Source organism: Pan paniscus, chromosome 19 (genome assembly GCF_029289425.2).
Source record: "Pan paniscus chromosome 19, NHGRI_mPanPan1-v2.0_pri, whole genome shotgun sequence".
In the NCBI taxonomy this organism is placed as follows: Eukaryota; Metazoa; Chordata; class Mammalia; order Primates; family Hominidae; genus Pan; species Pan paniscus.
The window spans coordinates 53953974-53980772 of record NC_073268.2 but is presented as its reverse complement, the minus strand read 5'-3'; the positions used below and the strand labels follow the sequence as shown (position 1 = coordinate 53980772).

Here is a 26799-nt window from a genome sequence, read left to right as displayed (position 1 = left end):
CAAAACAGACTAAGACAGGCTCAGAAGAAAACAGCTGTAAAGAAAGCCTCAATCTTCTTAGAAATGATCTAAGTGGTCATGATCACAATGCTAGTAGAAAAACAGACAGTAGGCTGGTCATGGTGGCTCACACCTGTAATTTCAGCACTTTGGGAGGCTGAGGTGGAAGGATCACTTTGAGCCCAAGAGCTCAAAACCAACCTGGGCAACATGGCAAAACTCCATCTCTACATAAAATACAAAAATTAGCCAGACATGGTGGCACATGCCTGCAGTCCCAGCTACTTGGGAGGCTGAGGTGGGAGGATCGATTGAGCCCAGGAGATCAAGGCTGCTGTGAGCTGTGATCACACCACTGCACTCCAGCCTGAGCAAGAGAGTAAAACACTGTCTCAAAAAAAAAAAAAAAATGGTCGGGTGCGGTGGTTCATGTCTGTAACCCCAGCACTTTGGGAGGCTGAGGCAGGCGGACCACTTGAGTTCAGGAGTTTTGAGACCAACCTGGCCAACATGGTGGAATGTCATCTCTATTAAAAATACAAAAATGAGCCAGGTGTGGTGGTGTGTGCCTGTAGTGCTAGCTACTCAGGAGGCCGAGGCACGAGAATTGCTTGAACCCAGGAGCCGGAGGTTGCAGTGAGCCGAGATTGCACCACTGCATTCCAGCCTGGGTGACAGAGTGAGACTCTATCTCAAAAAAAAAAAAAAGGGGGCAGTGAAATAGAATCTTTGGCTAAGAGGGTGCATGGCTGCTCTTGACTGCTTATACTAAAATCCAAGAAGATGAATTAAAGATGAGATTTATCATCAAAGGGGAGGTAGAACTTAAATATTTGGAAAATTATCAGCCTGGCCATCTTGTAAAGAATGTAAAAGCAAGGCTGGATGCAATGGCTCAGGCCTATAAGCCCAAGAGTTTGGGAGGCCAAGGAGGGAGGATTGCTTGAGCCCAAGAGTTTGTGACCAGCCTAGGCAACAAAGCAAGACCCCGTCTCTACCAAAAAAAAAAAAATTAGCCAGGCCTGGTGCACACATCTATAGTCCCAGCTACTTGGGAGGCTGAGGTAGGAGAATGGCTTGGGCCCGGGAGGTGGAGGCTGCAGTGAGATCTGATTGCACCACTGTACTCCAGCCTGGAAGACAGATCAAGACTCTGCCTCAAAAAAAAAAAAAAAAAAAAAAAAAGCAAAAACATGTTCAGGATAGAACTCCAAGGGTGTAGCCAAGCAAACTTTTCTTTTTTCTTTTTTTTTTGAGATGGTGTCTCACTCTGTTGCCATGCTGGAGTACGGTGGCACAGTCTTGGATCTCAGCTCACTGCAACCTCCAACTCCCTGGTTCAAGTGATTCTCCTGCCTTAGCCTCCCGAGTAGTTGGGATTTAAGGCACGCACCACCATGCCCAGCTAATTTTTGTATTTTTTGTAGAGACGGGGTTTCATCATGTTGGCCAGGCTGGTCTTGATCTCCTGACCTCGTGATCCACCTGCCTCGGCCTCCCAAAGTACTGGGATTATAGGTGTGAGCCACCGCGCCCAGCCACCAAGCAAACATTTGATAAGGAGATTAGTATGGATAGAAAGAAGCCAGACGGCCAGGAGTGGTGGCTCACACCTGTAAGCACTTTGGGAGGTTAAGGCGGGTGGATCACTTGAGCTCAGGAGTTCAAGACCAGCCTGGGCAACATGGTAAAACTTTGTCTCTACAAAAAATACAAAAATTAGCCAGGTGCGGTGGCAAGTGCCTGTAGTTCCATCTACTCATGAGGCTGAAGTGGGAGGACTGCTTGGGCCCAGGAGGTGAGACTGCAATGAGCCATGATCGCACAACTGCACTCCAGCCTGGGTGACAGAGTGAGACCTTGTCTCAAAAAAAAAAAAAAAGAACCAGACACTATTCATCAAGACAGTGACTCAATGACCCCAAAGGCATTTCTGAGATCTTTGTGACTGCCCATCTCATCATAAGCCTAGAATGCCAGGGTCTTGGGGGCAGAACGATTTCAAGGCTCCACTTCCCACATTCCAGAATACTCCTTACCCACTCCAGCTATAGCTCAAGCAGGTCCAACTATAGCTCGGGCCACCCCTCTGGAAGGCACAGGCAACAAACCACAGTGGTGTCCGTGCAGGGCCATCTCCACAGTGCACAGAGTGAATGAGCTGTGGGGGCACACCTACCTCTACCCAGAATTCAAAGGATGCCCCAAAGAGTGCCAGGGCCCAAGCAGAGAACTGTCACAGGGGCAGGGCCACCAGAGAGACCCCACTAGGGCAATGCCCAGTGGAGTTGTGGGGCAAGACCACCCCAAGACTCAAGACTGGTAGAACCACTAGAGTGCAACTCCAGCCCGAGAGATGCAGGCATGAGAATCCAGTGACTGAGAGCTGCTGCATGGGCTGCTCCCAGCAAAGCTGTGGGAGTGGGGCCATCCAGAGCTTTGCAAGACCAACCCCTGCCCCAGTTTTTGTGGAAGGCGGGGCTTTAAGTCAACTTAAGCCTTAAGATTTAATGTTGTTTGTCTGGTTGGGTTTTAGACTTGGTCAGGACCTGTCACTCCTTTCTTTCTTCCTACTTCTCCCTTTTGGTCTCGAACTCCTGGCCTCAAGCAACCCTCCCACCTTGGCTACCCAAAACGCTGGGACTACAAGCGTGAACCACCACACTGGGCCTCACTTCTCCTTTTTGGAATGGGAATGTCTATCCAATGTCTGTCCCACCATTGCATTTTGGAAGCATACAACCTGTTTGATTTCACAGGCTCACAGCTGGAGAGAAACGTGCGTCAGAGTGAATCCCAGAGCTGGAGTCTTACCCATATTTGATTTAGATGATATTTAGATGGGACTTTGGACTTCAGACTTTTGAGGTGATGCTGAAATTAAGTTAAGACTTACCCGGAGTTAACATTTTGGGGGCTATTAGGATAGAATGAATGTATTTTGCACGTAAGATGAACATGAATTTTGAGGGGCCGGGGCAAAATGCTATGGTCTGAATTTTTGTGTCCTTCCAAATTCATGCTGGAACCCACTGTGGTGGTATTAAGAGGTAGGGCTTTTAGGTGACTAGTTTGTTAGGACTCTGCTCTACGAAGGGGGTCAGTGCCCTTGTCAGAGAGGCTTGAGGGAGTCTTCCACCTTTCTCCACCATATGAGGATGCAGCAAGAAGGTACTATCTACGAGGAACAGGCCCTCAACAGACACCAAATCTGCTGGCGCCTTTATCTTTTTTTTTTTTTCTGAGAAGGAGTTTCACTCTTGTTGCCCAGGCTGGAGTGCAATGGCGTGATCTCGGCTCACCACAACCTCTGTCTCCCGGGTTCAAGTGATTATCCTGCCTCAGCCTCCCAAGGTGCTGGGATTACAGGCATGCGCCACCACGCTTGGCTAATTTTGTATTTTTAGTAGAGAGGGGGTTTCTCCATGTGGATCAGGCTGGTCTCGAACTCCTGACCTCAGGTGATCCACCCGCCTCGGCCTCCCAAAGTGCTGGGATTACAGGCGTGAGCCACCGTGCCCGGCCCATCACGGGGTCAGTGCTGGCGCCTTTATCTTGACCTTCACAGCCTCTAGAACTGTGAGCAATAAACTTGTTGTTTATATTACCCAGTCTAAGGTATTTCATCATAGCAGCCTGAACTAAGACAAATAGGTATACAATCTTATATTCTGCCTTGTTCATACATATTCCATATATTTTTCTCGTTTCCAGGTAGTCTTGATTATTTCAAAGGGCTGCATAATTAGCTGTACTGACACAATATAATTTACCAAGCCCTACCCTCTGGTAAACCATTAAAACCTTTCTAATATTTGCATTAAAAACAACATCACAGTCAATAACTTTGTATATAAAAAGCTTTTTGCTTATGTTAAACTACACTCTAGTATATATTGCTGAATGAATGAATGGACTTCCCTGAAGCATCGCAACTGTCTCAATAGTCCAAACATTTTCACAGGTCTTGCAAAGAAGGACAGACTGCTTCTAAATGGCCTTACAATTTACAAGGTAATCAGAAATGCATTCACTACTATCTGGCCAAGAAAGGTGTTAATGAGTTTTTGCCAACTTAAAAAAAAAACGAAGAATGAGGAAAAAAACCACACAGACAACAGTGTAGTCAGCCTTAAAATCAGAGGAAAGTGGGAAAGAGGCAGCAGCACACTTACTGGGGATCTCCAGGCTGGGGTGGATGGCAGCCACACTTCTGACCATGGGTGGGGAATGCCGTCCATCCACTAAGTCCGACTCGGCATCCTGCGCCTCTCCATGAATCACTGCAATTCCCAGGCGCAGGCGCTCAGCAAAAGACTGTGCCCTGAGGGAAAACACCAGACACAAGCTCAAAACTCATGCAGCCCTTGGTTCTGCTAATGCCTAGGGGACAAAACATTAAGAGAACATAAGTAGAATGTTGTCTCCCAAAGGACTAAAGAAAAGAGAGAATAAAACAGCCTCAGACTCTTAGAAACCAGGACTAACTATAGAGACCCCACATGCCAAACACTTCCCTCTGCAGCAGCACCAAAGAAGGGCAGCAGCCTGGCCTGGTCTGCAAGCCACTGGCCGGGAGAGCCTGACTGAGTGAAGGAACCTCCGCTCAGCTCTGTCTCACCTAAAGCTGCTAATTCTACCTGCCTGCCTACGTACCAGTGAGAACCAACTACATGGGGCAAAGGGCATAAAATGCTCACCAAAGTATTAAGCACAAATTTCTTAATAGTTTTAGGGAGGTAAAACTGAGATACGAGAAATTGTGCATATCTAAAGTATATAATTTCATGAGCTCTGAAGGCTGTATGTGCCCATATAAGCATTAGCACAATCAAGACAAGGAACGTCATCACCACAAGCATCTCCTTATGCCCCTTAGTGATTTTTCCTTCTGGCCCCAGGCAACAGCTGATCTGCTTTCTGTCACTATAGTTTCACCTATCTAGAATTTCACATAAGTGAAATCATAGTTGCCTTTTTTTGTCTGATCTTTTTTTTGAGATGGAGTCTTGCTCTGTCCCCCAGACTGAAGTGTGGTGGCGGGATTTCTCAGTTCACTGCAACCTCTGCCTCCCGGGTTCAAGCGATTCTCCTGCCTCAGCCTCTCAAATAGCTGGAACTACAGTCATGCACCACCACATCTGGCTAACTTTTTTGTATTTTTAGTACAGATGGGGTTTTACCATGTTGGCCAGACTGGTGTCGAACTCCTGACCTGAAATGATCCACCCACCTCGACCTCCCAAAGTGCTGGGATTACAGGTGTGAGCCACTTGCGCCTGGCCATTTTGTCTTTCTTATTTTACGCAGCACATGTTTTGGAGATTCATCCATGGAATAACATATCAATAGTTCATTCCCTTTCATTGCTGAGTAATATTCTGCTGGGTGAATATATCACAGTGTATCCATTTATGTATTGCTGAGCTTTCCAGTTGTTTCTAGTTTTTGGCTGTCACAAAGCTGCTGTGAACATTCATACACAGATCTCTGTATGGGCACATGCTTTCTTTCCTTCTTTCTTTCTTTTTCTTTTGAGACAGAGTATCACTCTGTTGCCCAGGCTGGAGTGCAGTGGCGTGAACCTCCACCTCCCAGATTCAAGCTATTCTCCTGCCTCAACCTCCCAAGTAGCTGGGATTATAGGCACGTGCCACCACGCCTGGCTAATTTTTGTATTTTTTGTAGAGACGGGGTTTTGTCATGTTGGCCAGGCTGGTCTTCAACTCCTGACCTCAGATGATCTGCCCACCGCGGCCTCCCAAAGTGCTGGAATTACGCGCCCAGCCACATGCTTTCTTATCTCCTGATAAATTCCTAAGAGTGGAATGGCTGGATCATATAGTAGGCGTATATTTAACTCTTTATAAAAAGGCCACATAGGCTGGGCGCGGTGGCTCACGCCTGTAATCCCAGCACTTTGGGAGGCCAAGGTGGGCGGATCATGAGGTCAGGAGATCAAGACCATCCTGGCTAACACGGTGAAACCCCGTCTCTACTAAAAAAAATACAAAAAAATTAGCCGGGCTGGGTGGCAGGCACCTGTAATCCCAGCTACTCAGGAGGCTGAGGCAGGAGAATGGCGTGAACCTGGAAGGCGGAGCTCGCAGTGAGTGGAGATAGTGCCAATGCACTCCAGCCTGGGCGACAGAGCAAGACTCCATCTCCAAAAAAAAAAAAAAAAAAAAAAAAAAAAGGCCACACTGTTTTCCAAAGTGGTTATACCATATTACAGTCCCATGAGCACAACACGAGAGATCCAGTTCCTCCACATCTTCACCAACACTTGGTACGGTAGGTAATTTGCGTCTTGTTTTCTCCTAACCAGTCTGGATAAAGGTTTATCAATTGCATTGATTTTCTCAAAGAATCAGCTTTTTAGCGTTTTTCTGGTTTTTGTTTTCTATTTCATTGATTTATGCTTTAATCTTTTTTTTTTGAATGTTGAATTCAGTTCTTTATATAACATCCCTTGTAAAAACAAAACAGAATAAAAACAAACCGAAAAGGAGGGGCAGGGTAAAATTTGAAAAGGAAAGGAAAGGGAGGAAAAGGAAATAAAATAAGATGATTTATTGCTTCTCCTCAGCATCCTCCTTGGTTTCCTCCTCCGCCAAAAGAGCTTCTAGCTTTTCCGCCACTTTTTTGGCATGATCGTTTTTGCCCGATCCTTTCTTTTCTCTCCGATCTCTTTCTTGCATTCTTCAAACTTTGTTTTGAATTTCTGTGCATTCTCAACATTCAGGAATTGGATGGCCAGCAGCTCTGGCTTGGGGCACTCGTTGGCGAAGTCGGCGTGGGTGTTCCAGACCCAGGCATGGTCACTACCCATGTTGGGCTTCAGCTCCATTATCAGCGTGAAGCAGTGGTTAGCACAGATCTTCAGGGTCTTGTCCCTCCGCATGAGGAGGCAGATGGTCCCTTTCTCCTTGTGTTTCAGGAGCTTGACGTTGCCGGTGCCTCACTCCTTCCATTCTGGGAGATCCTTCTCTGAGGCAAATCAGAACAGTTTTGTCTGCATTTTTAAAAGTTCTTCATCTTCCTCCAGCGTTTTAATTTCTTGCTCAGGAAGAGAAACTATTGGCTCAAACTGAGGGTCATGGTTGGACTCATCTGCATTCTCAGTGGAAGTATCATGGTCCTCATGAGTGTCCTTGGTGTGCTGCGAAAGCGGCAGCTCGGCTGAGTGGGTCGTCACTGGCTTCAAGGCCTCCCGTCGCTGGCTCCGTGGCCTCTTGCAGGAGCTTCTTCCCGCCGCATCTGGCTTTTTTTTTTTGTTGAGATGGAGTCTTGCTCTGTCGCCCAGGCTGGAGTGCAGTGGCGTGATCTTGGCTAGTGCGGTCACATGATCTCGGCTCACTGCAGCCTCCACCTCTGGATCAAGTGATTCTCCTGTCTCAGCCTCCCGAGTAGCTGGGATTACAGGGTGTGCCACCACGCTCGGCTAATTTTGTATTTTTTGTAGAGATGGGGTTTCATCATCATGTTGGCCAGGCTGGTCTTGAACTCCTGACCTTAGGTAATCTGCCGACCTTGGCCTCCCAAAGTGTTGGGAATACAGGCATGAGCCACCGCGCCTGGCCTGTGTCTTCATTTTCATTTGGTTCTAAATACTTTTTAATTTCACTTTTGACTTCTTCTTTGACCTATGGGTTATCTAAAAGTATGTTATTTAGTTACTAAATATTCAGGACATTTCCAAAGATACTTCTGTTATTAGAATTATTCTTAATTCCACTGTGGTCAGAGAATATATTTTGTATGGCTTGCATAATTATCAATTTGGAGCTTATTTTATGGCTCACAAGAATATGATCTTTGTGTTTATACTAAAAAAGAACTACATTCTGCTCTCTCTGGATGGTGTGCTATGACTGTCAGTCAGATCCAGCAGGCTGAAGGGGTTGTTCAAGTCTCCCGCATCCTTAATGATTTTCAGTCTCCTTATTCTATCAATTACTAAGAGAAGAATAATGGAATCACTATCATTATGGATATATCTATTTCTCCTTGCAGTTATCAGTGTTTGCTTCATATACTTTGAAACACTGTCATTTAGTTTATAAATGTTTAGAACTGTTTTGTCCTCTTGAAGAACTGACCCCTTTATCATTAGGAAAAGACCTTCTTCAACCATGGCAAAATTATTTGCCTTGATTTGTCTGATATTAATACAGCCACTCCTGATTCCTGGGGGCCATGCTGAGTCTTACTCTTTTTTCCATCCTCAGCACCTGATGCATGGTAAATGTTCAAGTGTTTAAGAATCCAACAAGTTCTCGCAGTCTTGGCTTACCAGCACCAAAAATTCAAAACAAGTTCTTAACTAACTGCTCACAAGAATTACTAAAAACAAACAAAAAATTAAGGATTATACTGAATCCCACTAGTACTATCTATACTAGATACAGCCAAGGCATTTACATGACATATGAAGAGCAGGGCACTAGAAAGTACTAAATACTATTAGTTTGTAGACTCTTATGAGCTGTTAGAAATTTCACATCAACCTGGTTTCCTATATGCACTACACAACGAAGGAAAGCTTTGCTACAGTGTTAGCAATTATTTCAAGAAATTTAAATTTGGCTGGGCACAGCAGCTCACGCCATTAATCCCAGCACTTTGGGAGGCTGAGGCGGGCAGATCACTTGGGACAAGGAGTTCAAGACCAGCCTGGCCAACATAGTGAAACTCCATCTCTACTGAAAAACGAACAAACAAACAAACAAACACACAAAAAATTCATGCTTAAATCATCCTATTTTCAATATACTTTTTAAAGCTGGGTGATGGCTCACACCTGTAATCCCAGCACTTTGAGATGAAGGCAGGAGAATGGCTTGAGCCCAGGGGTTTGAGACCAGCCTGGGCAACATAGGGAGACCTCGTCTCTACAAAAATAAAAAAAAATTAGCTGGCCCAGGCACAGTGACTCACGCCTGTAATCCCAGCACTTTGGGAGGCTGAGGCAGGTGGATCGCAAGGTCAAGAGATCGAGACTATCCTGGCCAACATGGTGAAACCCTGTCTCTACTAAAAATACAAAAATTAGCTGGGCGTGGTAGCACGTGCCTGTAGTCCCAGCTACTTGGGAGGCTGAGGTGGGAGAATCACTTGAGCCCAGAAGGTCAAGGCTGCACTGAGCTATAATTGCACCACTGCCCTCCTGCCTGGGCAACAGAGAAAGACCCTGTCTCAAATAAACAAACAAACAAACAAACAATCTCAGACACGCGTAAGTAAACATTTATTGGTCTGGTCCTATCTATGAGGAATGTAATTTATATTTCCAAGGAAAAGATGATAAACCTTCACAGGAGCAAGACTGCTTAGGTCAAAAACAGTGAAGTCAGTAAAATATATTTATCTATGTGTGTGTAAGACAGAATATTTGTCCTAAGGGAAAAGAGGGAGCATCATAAACACGGAATATTTCAATAATATTTGATAAATATCCCAAGATGTAAGATTTAGTATTCATATAACTTTGAATTCATCCTTACAAAAAAAATCAAAATAGTTTTTAAAAAATTATCAAGAGAGTGGCCAGGAGCAGTGGCTCACGCCTGTAATCCCAGCACTTTGGGAGGCCGAGGCGGGCAGATCACCTGAGGCTGGGAGTTTGGGGCCAGCCTGACCAACATGGAGAAACCCTGTCTTTACTAAAAACACAAACAAATTAGCCGGGTGTGGTGGCACATGCCTGTAATCCCCAGCTACTTGGGAGGCTGAGGTGGGAGAATCACTTGAACCCGGGAGGCGGAGATTGCAGTGAGCCGAGATCGCGCCATTGCACTCTAGCCTGGGCAACAAGAGCGACACTCCGTCTCAAAAAAAAAAAATTCTCAAGAGAAAAAAATTTCAGACAGAACAATGGGGCTGAGTCTTCAAAAGAGTTGGCATCACATAGATTATTAGTTCCTCCTTGAAATTCAAGATTGGCTTTGCAAACAAAATTGGTGCCAAATGACTGACCTGTCAGTTATCCTCTAAGGAAGTCTTTTCCATCTGGGATCTGTGGAGGTTTGCCAATTCCTAGAATAAGATTTCAATTATACCAACCTCTACAAAACACAATGCTCTTAAGATAAATAAAATCATGGCCGGGTGCGGTGGCTCACACTTGTAATCCCAGCACTTTGGGAGGCCAAGGCAGGTGGATCACCTGAGGTCAGGAGTTCGAGACCAGCCTGGCCAACGTGGTGAAACCCCGTCTCTACTAAAAATACAAAAAAATTACCCAGGCATGGTGGCAGACACCTGTAATCTCAGCTAATCGGGAGGCTAAGGCAGGAGAATTGCTAAAATCAGGGAGGCGAAGGTTGCAGTGAGCCGAGATCATGCCATTGCATGCCAGCCCAGGCGACAACAGCAAGACTCTGTCTCAAAAAAATAAATAAGTAAAATAATAAATAAATAAAATTATTACCTGCACAGCAATGGGAGCTTCTGGATACTCCATATAACTTAATCAGATACTTTGCATTCCCATCTAATTCCAAAATCAATCAGGATGGTTTCTCTGTGTCATTTTGTTTCATGCACTGACAGAGAGGAATTCTAAAGCAACTTGATCCTGATTGTACGATAATGAGAGTTAATTTACATCATGGGTGAGAAAGAACAAGACACAGGGCCTCAGCTATCCTTTTGTTTCCTATTCACTCAGTTATTCAGAGAAAACAATTTCAAACAACTCATTCAAGCAAGTTCTGTTCCTTACAAAAGCAACACTTTCTCTGATGATCCCTTTTAGTCAAAACAACTGCTCATTGTCAAACAACTCCAAAACAATAGCTCTGCACTTAGACCTATTCAATAACTTCAGGATTCTAAAGGCACTAACCACTAAACGCAGTGGCTCACGCCTGTTATCCCAACAGTGGCTCACGCCTGTTATCCCAACACTTTGTTTGGGAGGCCGAGGCGGGCAGATCACTTGAGGTCAGGAGTTCGAGAAGAGCCTTACCAGCATGGTGAAACCCCATGTCTACCAAAAATACAAAAATTAGCTGGGCATGGTGGCGCACGTCTGTAATCCCAGCTACTTAGGAGGCTGAGGCAAGAGAATCGCTTGAATCCAGGAGGTGGAGGTTGTAGTGAGCCGAGATCGCACCACTGCACTCCAGACTGGGCGACAGAGGGAGACCCTGTCTCAAAAAATAAATAAATAAAGGCACTAACCACCACCATTCTACATAATGGTATTTAATTTATAAAGTCCTTCAGTAAGTTCTTTGATGCTTATTAACTCTGTAAGATAAGCCAAGCAGGTGTTATCCCCAGGAAACTGAGGCTTGGAGAGACAGCCTTGACCAAGGTTCTCACAAAGACTGGCTAAGGCACAAGTGGAAGCCCAAGTCTTGGATTGCTAATTTAATACCTTCCTGACTGATAAAAGTCAGCCCCAGTCTGACTTCTACATTGATTACAGCTATTTTCTAAGGTTGGCTGCCAAATGAAAAACTTGGAGGAGGGAACTAGAAATAATAGGATCAGAATTTGCATGTGGTTGAGCCAGAAAGTGCCATCTCCTGCTCGAAGTCTGGGTGAATGTGTTTATCAGGACATTAGAACACAAGAAAATCACCACCACATAGCTATGGGATATGAGACAACCAGAACTGACTTTACTGTGTTGATGCCATGTCGACAGAGCTCTTGCTCACAATACCTTTTTATTTTATTTTGTTTTTTTGAGACAGGGTCTGGCTGTCACCCAGGCTGGAGTGCAGTGGTGTGATCTCACCTCACTGCAACCTCCACCTACTGGGCTGAAGTGATCCTCCCACCTCAGCCTCCTGAGTAGCTGGGACTAGAGGCACATGCCACCACACCCGGCTAATTTTTGTATTTTTGGTAGAGATGGGGTTTCAACATGTTGCCCAGGCTGTTCTTGAACTCCTGGACTCAAATGATCTTCCAACCTCAGCCTCCCAAAGTGCTGGGATTACAGGCGTGAGCCATCGAGCCTGGCCCACTCACAATACCTTAAACTCACAGACCAAACTCCTAAGCCTTGACTGTGTTATTTTACTACCTGTTCCATATAAAACTGAACCTTTTGTAGCACTCATCTCCATACTAAAACACACGTTCATTCATTCATTTATTTATTTGATGGAGTTTTGCTCTTGTTGCCTAGGCTGGAGTGCAATGGCACGATCTGGGCTCACCACAACCTCCGCCTCCCGGGTTCAAGCAATTCTCCTGACCTCAGGAGATCCACCCATCTCAGCCTCCCAAAGTGCTGGGATTACAGGCGTGAGCCAATGCGCCCAGCCTCTAAAACATTCATTTAATGTAGTATGATCTATGTGGATTCAATTACTGAAACTGGGAGAAAAAGAGACTGGGTCTTTCCTTCCAATCTACCCAACTGACCTACCAGTCAAAGAGCACATGAGGGCAGTCTGCAAGTGCCACGGGAACACAGCCCTGCCTGCACTGGTCACCACCACATCCACGATGGCTGGCACAGCAGCACTCAAATATGTACTCGGTAAAGACTCAGTGGAGGGGGGCAAGTCAATTTCTTTTTTTTTTTTTTTTTTTTTGAGATGGAGTTTTGCTCTTGTCGCCCAGGCTGGAGTACAATGGCGCCATCCTGACTAACTGCAACCTCTGCCTCCCGGGTTCAAGCAATTCTCCTGCCTCAGCCTCCCAAGTAGCTGGGATTACAGGCGTGCGCCACCATGCCCCACTAATTTTGTATTTTTAGTAGAGACAGGGCTTCACTAAGTTGGTCAGGCTGGTCTCAAACTCCTGACCTCAAGTGATCCACCCCCTCGGCCTCCCAAAGTGCTGGGATTACAGGTGTGACACTGCACCTGGCCCAATTTCAATCATATTTGGCCAACACTCAAGTCCCCTAATCACTGGTATAGAAAACATTCTTGGAAGTAAATAGTTGCACCACTACCTTCAAGGAAACAACATTTGGTGGAACTACCTTGATTCCTTCATCTCTGTGGGTCTGTTTCCTCATCTATGAGAGATTATAACTGCTGACTTCCAAAGTTGCAAAGATCAAATAACATAACATAGATAAAAAACATCTGACACTACACATGCATTCCTACAGGGCATCTTCCTAGGCCTCATCAGCCCCAGCACAATAGGTTCTCAATAAACATTTGAACAGATGAATGACAAACATCACTGACAAAAGCCAAAGAAACTGAGCAAAAGGCTACCACATCCATCCCTCTGTGAACACGTGGGTGACAGAAGTAAACTGAGGACTCTAGAGGTTACTAAAAGTCCACCCAGATGGGAAAGTCAACAGAAAATTCATCATGTTCTTCTGGTATTTAGTGGGAAAGAAAAAAATTGTATCAAGGCCAGATGCAGTGGCTCATGCCTGTAATCCCAGAACTTTAGGAGGCCAAGGCAGGAGGATTACTTGTACCCTAGAGTTAGAGACTAGACCTGGCAACATAGGGAGATCTCGTTGCTACAAAAATAAGGAAAAAACCAGCTGGGCATGGTGGCACATGCCTGCAGTCCTAGCTACTCAGGAGGCTAAGGCAGGAAGATCTCTTGAGCCCAGGAGATGGAGGCTACAGTGAGCCGTGGTTGTACCACTGCACTCCAGCCTGGATGACAGAGCAAGAACCTGTCTCAAGGAAAAAAAAGTATCAAAACATATTGTCACTTCTGCTTCCACTAGGAAGGATTATTAATACTCCTTCTGCCACCCACAACTAAAACCCCTGGATGTTACATACAAACAAAAATGAGAAGACTCTGGCCAGGCGCAGTGGCTCACGCCTGTAATCCTAGCACTCTGGGAGGCTGAGGCGGGCGGATCATGAGGTCAGGAGATAGAGACCATCCTGGCTAACACGGTGAAACTGTCTCTACTAAAAATACAAAAAATTAGCCAGGCATGGTGGCAGACGCCTGTAGTCCCAGCTACTCGGGAGGCTGAGGCAGGAGAATGGCATGAACCCGGGAGGCGGAGTTTGCAGTGAGCCAAGATCGTGCCACTGCACTCCAGCCTGGGTGACAGAGCGAGATTCCGTCTCAAAAAAAAATGAGAAGACACTAAAAGGTAGAGAGAAGGCAGACTAGCAAGGGACCTCAGGACCTGAGCAACGTCACGGTGGTGGCTTCCTTGGGCATTCCTTTTGCCTTATTATCCCAGATTTGTAGCTGGAGAAGAAGCGACCCAAAAATGCCAGTGGGCAAAGACAAGAAAAGCTCCAACAAAGGTCGGCTCTCCCTAGTCAAAGGACTAAGAAAAGGGCAACCTAGTGAGTGAGAAAATATTTAGACAATAACTGCCTTACTCTAGCCACACAGGCAGGAAAGCCACAGCCCACGTTTCCGCCACATTTCCGCCGCATGAGTAAAGGTTGAGGGGTGAGCCTGTACCTCCTGGCTTGTCAGGCTATAATGAGGCACCCTAAACCCAATGGGGTGGTTTCACAGAAGGCCAAACAGGGAGCTGGGACTTTCACCCTCACTCAGCAGTAAGGAGCAACTGCCAGAGTCAGTGGAGAGTGAAATCTGGACTTCTACCCCCAACTCAGCAGTAAAGAGGTGCCCCTCCCCTCTCCATTGCAGTGGTATCAGAGGCAGCCTGGTGGAGTCAGGAATTTCACCACCACCCAATGAGAATGATGCTACTTTTCCTTGGCGTCAGTGGAGGACATGGAGGGAGCATTTCCACCCATGAGTAACAAGGACCACCTTAGGTGGTCCACACAGGCCTGGTGGTGAATCTCGACTTCTACCCTTACCTAGCAGAAACGAGCCCCAACACCACCACTTTCCCTGCCAGAGTCCTGAGAAGCCAGCAAAATCAGAAGGCCTAAATGAGACCCAGAGTCTCACACACAATATCCAAAAGTCCAGATTCCCATCAGAAGCCACTCGCCACACTAAAGGCCAGTGAAATCTCAATATGAATGAAAAAAGACAATTAACAGATGCCAACACCAAGATGACAGACATGCTGAAACTGTATAACAAAGATTTTAGAGCAGCCATCAGAAAAGTGCTACAAGCAGCAATTATGAGCATGTGTGAAATAAAAAACAAGAAGTCTAAACAAAGAAAGTATTGACAAAAAAATAGAAGGTATAAAAAAAGACCCAAGGCCAGGCGTAGTGTCTCATGACTGTAATTCCAGTACTTTGGGAGGCCGAGGCAGGCAGCTCACTTGAGGCCAGGAGTTTGAAACCAGCCTGGCCAACATGGCAAAACCCCGTCTCTACTAAAAATACAAAATTAGCAGCCAGGCGCGGTGGCTCACGCCTGTAATCTCAGCAGTTTGGGAGGCTGAGGCGGGCAGATCATGAGGTCAGAAGTTCAAGACCAGCCTGACCAACATGGTGAAACCCCGTCTCTACTAAAAATACAAAAATTAGCCGGGCGTGGTAGCTCACGCCTGTAATCCCAGCTATTCAGGAGGCTGAGGCAGGAGAATTGCTTGAACCTGGGAGGCAGAGGTTACAGTGAGTCGAGATTACGCCACTGCACTCCAGCCTGGGTGACAGAGCAACACTCTATCTCAAAAAAAAAAAAAAAAAATTAGCCTGGCATGGTGGCAGATGCCTGTAATCCCAGCTCCTCAGGAGACTGAGGCATAAGGATCACTTGAACCCAGGGAGCGGAGGTTGCAGTGAGCTGTGATAACACCACTGTACTCCAGCCTGGGCAACAGAGTGAGACTCAGTCTCAAAAAAAGAGAACCAAAAACTTATTTTAGAACTTAAAAAATACAATAACCAAATTAAAAAGCTCAGTTGGGCTGGGGGTGGTGGCTCACACCTGTAATCCCAGCACTTTAGAGAAGCTGAGGTGGGCAGATCACTTGAGCTCAGGAGTTCAAGACCAGCCTGGGCAACATGGTAAAACCCCTGTCTCTACCAAAAATACCAAAAATAAATTCGCAAGACACGGTGGCATGCACCTGTAGTCCCAGCTTCTTGGGAGGCGGATGTGGGAGGATTGCTTGAGCCTGGGAGGCAGAGGTTGCAGTGAGCTGTGATCATACCACTACACTCCAGCCTGGGCAACAGAGGTGAGACCCTGTCTCAAAAAAAAAAAAAAAAAAAAAAAAACTCAGTTGGATATACTCAACAGCAGAATGGAAGTTACAGTGAAAATAATAATGGAAGTCAAGGAAAGAATCAGTGAACTGGAAGACAGACAACAGAAATTAGCCAATTTGGACAACAGAGAGAAAAATGACTGTGGCAGGGCATGGTGGCATGTGCCTGTAGTCTCAGCTACTCTGGAGGCTAAGATGGGAGAATCACTTGAGCCCAGGGGTTCAAGACCAGCCTGAGTAACATAGTGAGACCCACTAAAAAATAAAAATATAAAAGACTAGAAAATAGAAATAAACAGAATCCCATGGACCTGTAACAAAAGATCAGCTGGGCACAGTGGCTCACACCTGTAATCCCAGCACTTTGGGAGGCCAAGGTGGGTGGATCACCTGAGGTCGGAAGTTCGAGACCAGCCTGACCAACATGGAGAAACACCGTCTCTACTAAATATACAAAAGTAGCTGGGTGTGGTGGTGCATGCCTGTAATCCCAGCTACTTGGGAGGCTGAGGCAGGAGAATCGCTTGAACCCAAGAGGCACAGGTTGCGGTGAGCCAAGATCATGCCATTGCACTCCAGCCTGGGCAACAAGAATGAAACTCCATCTCAAACAAACAAACAAACAAACAAACAAAAACCTGACATTTATGTCATAAGAGTCCCAGAAAAAGAGGAGAAAGACGGTAGGACTAAAAAAGTACTCAAAAAGACAATGGCTGAAAACTTCCCAAATTGGTCAGAGACATAAACCCACAGCTTCAAGAAGTCCAGCAAACACCAAACAGGATAAACCCAAAGCAATCTCAAGATATATTGTAATTAAACTTTTGAAAACTAAAGACAAAGAAATAATCTTGAAAAATAATTCATGACAACCAACTTCTCATCAGAAACCACAGTGACCAAAAGAAAGTGACACAAAAACTTTTCAGGTGCTGAGAGAAAAGAACCGTTACTCCAGAATCCTATACCCAGCAACAATGTCCTTCAAGAACGAAAAGGAACTCTAGACATTCTCAAATGAAGGAAAACCAGCAAAATGTGTTACCAACAGAACTATTATTTAAAAGGGGCAAAAGGAGGTACTCTAAACAGAAAGGAAACAATAAACTAAACTTTGGAATATCAGCAAGGAAGAAGGAAACAAAAATACCTGTAAATATAATAAGCTTTTCTTCATTTCTTGACTTTTCTAAATTATGTTTGATGTTTAAAAGCAAAAATTCTGGCTGGGTGTGGTGGCTCACGCCTGTAATCCCAGCACTTCGGGAGGCCGCGGTGGGCAGATTGCGAGGTCAAGAGATGGAGACCACCCTGGCCAACACAGTGAAACCCCATCTCTACTAAAAATACAAAAATTAGCTGGGCGTGGTGGCGCTCGCCTGTAGTCCCAGCTACTTGGGAGGCTGAGACAGGAGAATCACTTGAACCCGGGAGGCGGAGGTTACCATGAGCTGAGATTGCACCACTGCACTCCAACCTGGTGACAGAGCGAGACACTGCCTCAAAAAAAAAAAAAAAAAAAAAAAAAAAAGCAAAAATTCTAACAGCCTGATACTGCTATAAATGTATGTATAGGAAATATTTAAGACAAATATATTAAAAACAGGGGGAGTAAAGAGACATAGAGAGAGAGGTATGGCTTCTATATTTCACTCAAGCCGATAAAATGACATCAGTATATTGTAATATGTTTTGTATATGTAATAAAATACTTAGAACAACTATTAAAACAGCTATATAAGGTGATATTCAAAACACTATAGAGGCCGGGCGTGGTGGCTCACGCCTGTAATCCCAGCATTTTGGGAGGCCAAGGCAGGCAGATTACCTGAGGTCAGGAGTTCCAGACCAGCCTGGCCAACATAGTGAAAACTCCATCTCTACTAAGAATACAAAAATTAGCTGGGTGTGATGACGGGAGCCTGTAATCCCAGTTACTCAGGAGGCTGAGACAGGAGAATCGCTTGAACCCGGGAGGTGGAGGCTGCAGTGAGCCAAGATGGCACCATTGCACTCCAGCCTAAGTGACAAGTATAAAAATCCGTCTAAACAACAACAACAACAACACTATAGAGAAGCACCACTCTAGAATGGCAGAATAAGGACCCTAAAAAATCTGCTCCTCCATGAAAGAAAGAAAAACTCTAAAAAATTTTGCAAAAATTAACTTTTACATAACTGTGGAAGTTAACCAACAGCTTGCAACAATCTGAGGAGTGTTTAAGAAAAACAGCTGAATCTTGTTAAAGAGCAAACTTTGGGCTGGGCATGCTGGTTCACGACTATTATCCCAACACTTTGGGAGGCTGAGATGGGCAGATCACTTGAGGCCACGAGTTGGAGACCAGCCTGGGCAATATAGTGAGACCCCATCTCTACAAAAAAAACATGAGAATTAGCCAGGCATGGTGCTGCATGCCTGTGGTCTCAGCTACTTGGGAGGCTGAGGTGGATCACCTGAGCCCAGGAAGTCCAGGCTGCAGTAAACCATAATCATGCCACTGCACTCCAGCCTGGGCATCAGAGTGAGACCCTGTCTCAAAAAAAAGAAACTTTGTGTGTTTTAACTTGCCCCATTCCCATTATTCCATTATTCCCATGCCTCTCTCTCCAGTTCTGCAAAAGACAAAAATTGGAAACCTCATAATCATGGTGGCCATGAGAAACAGAAGACTAGCAACCACTGGTGGGAAAAGAACAGGTTTGGAGCTTCTCAAGAAGCCCATTCTCAGGTAATCGTCACTATTATGCCTATCTGGCAGCTTGCTGAGACTCAGGGCTGGAGAATATGATCAAACTTAGAGTCACTCTGTGTGAATAGTCCCATCCCCAGAGTAGATGAGCAATCAACAGCAACTGTTTAACACTGCAGCTGCCTGAAGTGACAATACCAGTTGAGTAAAACAAGGGGCTAGACAAAAAAAAAAAAAAAAAAAAAAAGGAAAATCTGGGGAATGAAATGGCCACATGGGCCTTGAAAAGCTTATTCCTGCATGTAAAGAACATGCGCTTACCCAGGAAGGACCTGAAAAGCCCCTAACCTTGAACCTTGGCTGACCTTAAGGCTCTGTGCAACCAAGAAGTAAAGGCTAAGACAGAGTTGTAAGCTGCTGGGAGAATTGAAGACATGCACAAACACACACACACAGACCTTGAAGAGAGTGGGAGATTTATTGCTTCAAGGCATTTCAGGAAATCTCTGTCCAATCATTAGCTGGCCAGTAAGCTAACCAACCAGAGACTTCAGTGGCTGAATGCTACAAAGAATACAGACTTTACAGAATTGGCACAGGGTGGACACTAAACAAACATATCACAGAAACAACAGCAACAACAAACACTGGGAATTGGTGGAGGTAGAATCTGATGCTCAGATTTTTCACATTACATAATTTAAAATGTTGTTTTTAACTAAAATGTACAAGGCATGCAAACAAAAAGGAAAATATGGGCCGGGCATGGTGGCTCACACTTTTAATTCTAGAACTTCAGGAGGCCCAAGGCAGGAAGATTGCTTGAGGCCAGGAGTTTGAGACCGGTCCAGAAACACAGCAAGATCTTGTTTCTGTATTCTTTTTTAAAGTAAGAAGTTTTGGCCAGGCACGGTGGCTCACACCTGTAATCCCAGCATTTTGGGAGGCCAAGATGGGTGGATCACCTGAGGTCAGGAGTTTTGAGACCAGCCCAGCCAACATGGTGAAACCCTGTCTCTACTAAAAATACAAAAATTAGCTGGGCTTGGTGGCACACACCTGTAATCCCAGCTACTCAGGAGGCTAAGGCAGGAGAATCGCTGCCGGGAGGCAGAGGTCACAGTGAGCTGAGATCATGCCACTGCACTCCAGCCTGGGCAACAGAGCAAGACTCTGTCATAAAATAAAAATAAAAATTAAATTAAATTAAAATAATAAAGTAGTAAGTTTTTTTAAACATTAAAAAAAAGAAAAACATGGCCCATACACAGTAAAAAAGCAGTCAACAGAAAACGATCTCTGAAAAAGCCCAATGTCAGAATAACTAGACACAATAAATTAGCTATCATAAATATGTTCACAGAACTAAAGAAAACAATGTCTAAAAAATTAAGGGACACCCAAAGAAATGAAATATTTATTTAGGCATAAATATAACAAAATATGGGCTGGAAGTGATGGCTCATGCCTGCAATCCCAACACTGGGAGGCTGAGCCTAGGAGTTAGACACCAGCCTAGGCAACACAGTCAGACCCCTGTCTCTAACAAAAAATATATATATATATTTTTAATTAGCCAGGCATGGTGGTGCACACCTATAGTCCTAGCTACTCAGGAGGCTGAAATGAAAGGATTGCCATGAGCCCAAAAATTCAAGGCTGTAGTGAGCTGTGATGGCACCAGTGCACTCCAGTCTGGGTAAACAGAGCAAGACTTTCTCTCTTTAAAAAAAAAAAAAAAAGTACACATCTATATGGGGAAAACTACAAAACTCTGATGACAGAAATCAAAGATGAATTTTTTAAAAATGATATCCCATGTTCATGGATAGGAAGACTCAATATTGTCAAGATGCCAGTTCTCCCCAATTTGATCTACAGATTTAATGCAAATCCCAATCTAAATCCCAACAAGTTATTTTGTGTATTTCAAAAAACTGATTCTGAAGTTTATATGGAGAGGCAAAAGACCCAAAATAGCCAACACAATATTGAAGAACAAAGTTGGAGGTGTGACAATACCCAACTTGAAGACTATTAAGGCTGGGCGTGGTGACTCACGCCTGTAATCCCAGCACTTTGGGAGACTGAGGCAGGTGGATCACGAGGTCAGGAGTTCAAGACTGGCCTGGCCAAGATGGTGAAACCCCATCTCTACTAAAAATACAAAAATTAAAAATTAGCTGGGCATGGTGGCAGGTGCCTGTAATCCCAGCTACTCAGGAAGTGAGGCAGAGAATTGCTTAAACCCAGGAGGTGGAGGGTGCAGTGAGCCAAGATTGCACCACTGCACTCCAGCCTGGGCAACAGAGCAAGACTCTGTCTCAAAAAAAAAAAAAAAAAAAAACTATTGAAAAGCTATAGAGGGCCGGGCACGGTGGATCATGCCTATAATCCCAACACTTTGGGATGCCGAGGCAGGCAGATCACCTGAGGTCGGGAGTTCGAGACCAGCCTGACCAACATGGAGAAACCCCATCTCTACTAAAAATACAAAATTAGATAGGCGTGGTGGCGCATGCCTGTAATCCCAGCTAGTCAGAAGGCTGAGGCAGGAGAATCACTTGAACCCGAGAGGTGGAGGTTGCAGGGTGAGCTGAGATCGTGCCATTATACCCCAGCCTGGGTAACAAGAGCGAAACTCCGTCTCAAAAGAAAAAAAAAGCTATAGAGGGCCGAGCATGGTGGCTCACGTCTGTAATCCCAGCACTTTGGGAGTCCGAGGTGGGTGGATCACCTGAGGTCAGGAGATCAGGTTGGTCACCAGCCTGACCAACATAGTGAAACCCCATCTCTACTAATTAGCCAGGTGAAGTGGTGCACACCTGTAATCCCAGCTACTTGGGAGGCTGAGGCAATAGAATTGCTTGAACCTGGGAGGCAGAGGTTGCAGTGAGCCAAGATTGTGCAGCCCGGGCAACAAGAGTGAAACTCCATCTCAAAAAAATTAAAAAGCTATGGTGGCTGGGTGCGGTGGCTCATGCCTGTAATCCCAATACTTTGGGATGATCACTTGAGGTCAAGATCACTTGAGGTCAGGAGTTGGAGACCAGTCTGGCCAACGTGGCGAAACCCCGTCTCTACTAAAAACACAAAAATTAGCCAGGCATAGTGGTGCACACCTGTAAGCCCAGCTACTCAGAAGGCTGAGGCACAAGAATCACTTGAACCCAGGAAGTGGAGGCTGCAGTGAGCTGAGATCAAGCAATTGTACTCCAGCCTAGGTAACAAAGACTCAGTCTTTAAAAAAAAAAAAAAAAAAAAAAAAAGCTATAGTATCAAGACACTGTGGGATTGGTGAAAGAACAGACAAATATATAAATGGAACAAAACAGGGAGCTCAGAAATAGACCTACATAAATATTGTCAACTGATCTTTGATAAAAGAGCAAAGGCAATATAATGGAAAAAAGTCAGTCTTTCAACAAATGGTGCTGGAATAACTGCATCTCCCATGCTCAGGATGAAGTTGGATGCCCATCTTACTCCATATACACATATTAACTCAAAATGATCAAAGACCAGCCAAGCACGGTGGCTCACGCCTGTAATCTCAGCATTTTGGGAGGCCAAGGCAGGCAGATCACTTGAGGTCAGGAGTTCGAGACCAGCCTGACGAACATGGTGAAACCCTGTCTCTACTAAAAATACAAAAATTAGCCAGGCGTGGTAGCGCATGACTGTAATCCCAGCTACTGAAGAGGCTGAGGCAGGAGAATCGCTTGAACCCAGGAGGTGGAGGTTGCAATGGGCCAAGATCATGCCACTGCACTCCAGTCTGGGCAACAGAGCAAGACTCTGTCTCAAAAAAAAAAAAAAAATCAAATACCTAAATATAAGAGCAAAAACTAAAACCATTAGGAGACAATACAGGGGTAAATTTCATGACCTCGGATTTGGCAATGGACTGTTCTTCTTTTTTTTTTTTTTTTTTGAGACAGGATCTGGCTCTGTCAATCAGACTGGAAGGCAGTGGTGCAATCACGGCTCACTGTAGCCTTGACCTCTTGGGCTCAAGCAATCCTCCCACCTCAGCCACCCAAGTAGCTAGAACCACAGACAAATGCCACCACATCCAGTTAATGTTTTTTTTTCTTAAAAACGAGGTCTCACTATATTGCCCTGGCTGGTCTCAAATTCCTGGGCTCAAGTGATCCTTCTGCCTCAGCCTCCCGAAGTGCTGAGATTACAGAAGTGAGCCACTACACTTGGCCAATGGATTCTTAGACATGACATCAGAAGCAGAGGCAATAACAAAAAAGATAAATTGATTTGGGAGGCCAAGGCAGGCGGATCACGAGGTCAAGAGTTCGAGACCAGCCTGGCCAACATGGTGAAACTCCATCTCTACTAAAAAATACAAAAAATTAGCCGGGTGTGGTGGCGGGCACCTGTAATCCCAGCTACTCAGGAGGCTGAGGCAGGAGACTCGCTTGTATCCGGGAGGCAGAGGTTGCAGTGAGCTGAGACACTGCACTCCAGCCTAGGCAACAGACTGAGACTCTGTCTCAAAAAAAAAAAAAAAGATAAACTGAACTTTACCAGCATTGAAACCTTTTTGTGTGAAAGAACACCATCAAGACAGTGAAAAGACAATCTGCAGAAAGAGAGAAAATATCTGCAAATCATGTATCTAACAAGGTTTAGTATGTAGAATATATAAAGAGTACTTACAACTCAACAAAAAGACAACCCAATTATTAAATGGGCAAAGGGTGTGAACAGGCATTTCTCCAAATATATACAAATGGCCAAAAAGCACATAAAAATATACTCAACAGCTAGGCATGGTGGCGCATGCCTGTAATCCCAGCTACTCAAGAGGCTGAGGCAGGAGAATCGCTTAAACCTGGGAGGCGGAGGTTGCAGTGAGCCGAGATCGCGCCACTGCACTCCAGCCTGGGTGACAGAGTGAGACTCTGTCTCAAAAAAAAAAAAAAAAAAAAAAATATATATATATACACACACACACACACACACACACACACACACACACACACTCAACAGGCTGAGGCAGAAGGATTGATTGAGCCCAAGAGTTTGAGCCCAGCCTGAGCAACATACTGAGACCCTGTCTCATTAAAAAAAAAAAAAAAAAAAAGATACTCAACATCATCAATCATTAGGGAAATGCAAATGAAAACCACGATAAGGTACAATTTCACACCCACTAGGATGATTATAAGGAAAAAAATCAGAGAATTAAGTGTTGGTGAAGATGTGGAGAAGTTGGAACCCTCATACTCTGCTGGTGGGAATGTAAAATGGGCAGCTGCAGTGGAAAAGAGACTGATAGTTCCTCAAAACATAAACGAAACTGCCATATGACCCAGCAATTCCAATCCTAATATATATCCACAAGAAAGGAAAAATGAAAACTTATGCCAACACAAAAACTAATCCATGACTGACCATAGGAGTACTATTCATAATAGCCAAACGGTAAAAAAAAAAAAAGTGTCCATCAACAGATGAATGGATAAACAAACTAGTATACACATACAATGCAATATTACTCAGCCATCAAAAGGACTGAGGTACTGGCCAAGTGCGGTGGCTCACGCCTGTAATCCCAGCACTTTGGGAGGCCGAGGCAGGCAGATCACAAGGTCAGAAGTTCAAGACCAGCCTGACCAACATGGTGAAACCTCATCTCTACCAGAAATACAAAAATTACCCAGGTGTGGTGGCACGCACCTGTAATTCCAGCTACCTGGGAGGCTGAGGCAGGAGAATTGCTTGAACCCAGGAGGCGGAGGTTGCAGTGAGCTGAGATCGTGCTACTGCACTCCAGCCTCGGCAACAGAGTAAGATTTTGTCTCGAACAATAACAGCGACAACAAAACACTGAGATACTACATGCTACACCATAGATGAACCTTGAAAACTGCTAAGTGAAAGAAACCAGACACAAAGGGCCACATACTGTGTGGCTGCCGAGGGACAGAAGGTGAAGGGATAAGGAATGATTGCTGAATGGGTACTAGATGTTCTTCTGGGATGACGAAAATGTTCTGAAAATAGAGACAGGTGGTGGTTACACAACATTGTGAATGCACTAAATGCCAGTGAATTCTATACTTTAAAATGATTGTATATTATGTGATTTTTCACCTAAATTTTTTTAAAGCATGTATATCAGAGAAAAATTATTAAGTAAAATTAATTCAGCCTTTGAAGAAATGTTTGGAAAAGCTATTTGAAATGTTTACATTCTAAAATTCAGTCTGTTTCTTACAATTTAATCAAATGGACAAGACGAGATCAGGTGATACAACTTCTTGAAGGACACATGGGTGAACACAGGCCCGGCTGGGTTGGGAAAGTCAGCCACAAGAACACAGCCATGTAATGGTTTTATCTCAAATGCCAATTTATTTTATTTAATATACTAAGTCTACATATTAAAGTGCTATTCTTAATTCATAACGTCAATGACTTATGTGAAATACTTTTGAAATCAATGGCTTACTGTGTGCAAGTTCTCCTCCATCCTTCAATACTGCCAGCCCACGAGCCCAGGGTGGAGGCACCCTACACTTTCTTTCATTCCACAGGACTCAACAACAATCCAGTGATCAAAGGTATTCAACTGGAAAATAACTTTAAAAGGGCTTTTTTAGGAAAAAGGCTTTATTCCTACAAGTGATTTTGTTCTTTCCCTCTCCAGTGGAGTGGCTTCTCCACAAAACACTGGTGGTATAAGAAATCCTCTCAACCGACATATAATTTTAAGTATGCACTAGTGACACATCAGTTACTCCAGGTTACATGTAACTCACTCTACTGACTCTCAAGGCTCCCCCTTTGGTACACCTCAGGTTGTGTCAATTTTGTAAAATGTCACCTTTAACATATACAAATAACTGGCCTCTCAGCTGGATAAAATTCTGTTAATCAATTTCTGAGTTCCTCAAATAAGGGGCAGTAAACAACTACGAAGTTGTCTGCTAGTACTGTAAATATTCGCCAGTACTGTAAACGCCAGACTCGAAGATTGACATGTGATTGTCAATCTGGGTCTGGGGAAAACACTAGATCGTATTCCCCAGAACTGGATTGCTTTCGTCGAGAAATATGATTGAGGTCAGGCACAGTGGCTCATGCCTGTAATCCCAGCACTTTGGGAGGGTAAGGTGGGTGGGTGGATCGTTTGAGCCTCAGTAGTTCAAGACCTGCCTGGACAACATGGCAAAACTCTGTTTCTACTATTAAAAATAAAAATAAGGCCCAGTGTGGTGGCTCACACCTGTAATCCCAGCACCTTGGGAGGCCAAGGCAGGTGGATCACCTGAAGTCAGGAGTTTGAGACCAGCCTGACCAACATGGTGAAACCTCATCTCTACTAAAAATACAAAAATTAGCCAGGCATGGTGGTGCACGCCTGTAATCCCAGCTACTTGGGAGGCTGAGGCAGGAGAATCGCTTGAACCCAGGAGGTGGAGGTTGTGGTGAGCCGAGATCGCGCCACTGCACTCCAGCTTGGGCAACAAGAGCGAAACTCCATCTCAAAAAATAAAGAAATAAAATAAAATAAATAATAATAATAATAAAAATAAAAGAAAGTGTAAGTGGAAGATAACTTAAAAAAGGAAGTATGTCTGGCAATCATAGAGTGGGATTGGAAAAAAAAAGAGAGGAAATTAAAATGTTTACTTAATAAATGGAGTTGACAGAACAATCTTAAAATACCAGTCCATGGAAGAAAAATAAGAGATATCGCTGGGAACCACTGAAGTTCAAATTAGAATGCCTGGAACTCATCACGGATACAATCCTTAGAAGTAGATCCAGAAAGAGGTTGTGAGATTCCCACCTACCTCTTCGCCGAGGCTGGAGACTTGGCCACGATTACTGCATTCCTGTAATCTGGGATCTGTGACAGACAAGAAGTCAGGTATTACTGCATGTCAACAAAAAGGAAAATTCCAACAGACCCAAAAATGCTTGGCTAGTTGAAAGTTTTCCAAAAAAAGAAAAAGTTCAAAGTAAAATTCTCCTTTGGAAAATGAAGAAAGGAACCTGCCTATGAAAAAA

At 44.6% G+C, this 26799-nt stretch overlaps 1 protein-coding gene and 1 pseudogene across 11 annotated transcripts in view; both read right to left on the bottom strand.

Moving 5' to 3' along the window:
• The window catches only part of PRPSAP2 (phosphoribosyl pyrophosphate synthetase associated protein 2), a 76239-nt gene that overhangs the window by 15823 nt on the left and 33617 nt on the right, over positions 1-26799 (bottom strand). For all 11 annotated transcript variants that reach the window (XM_008966750.4, XM_063599203.1, XM_008966719.6 and 8 more), the window contains 2 exons: positions 26583-26638; positions 4176-4324 (listed from right to left, as the gene is read on the bottom strand). In XM_008966750.4, the coding sequence (XP_008964998.1) occupies positions 4176-4324; positions 26583-26638 (205 nt within the window). The remainder of the gene's footprint in view (positions 1-4175; positions 4325-26582; positions 26639-26799) is intronic.
• Positions 4334-7437, bottom strand: LOC129394375 (ran-specific GTPase-activating protein-like; annotated as a pseudogene).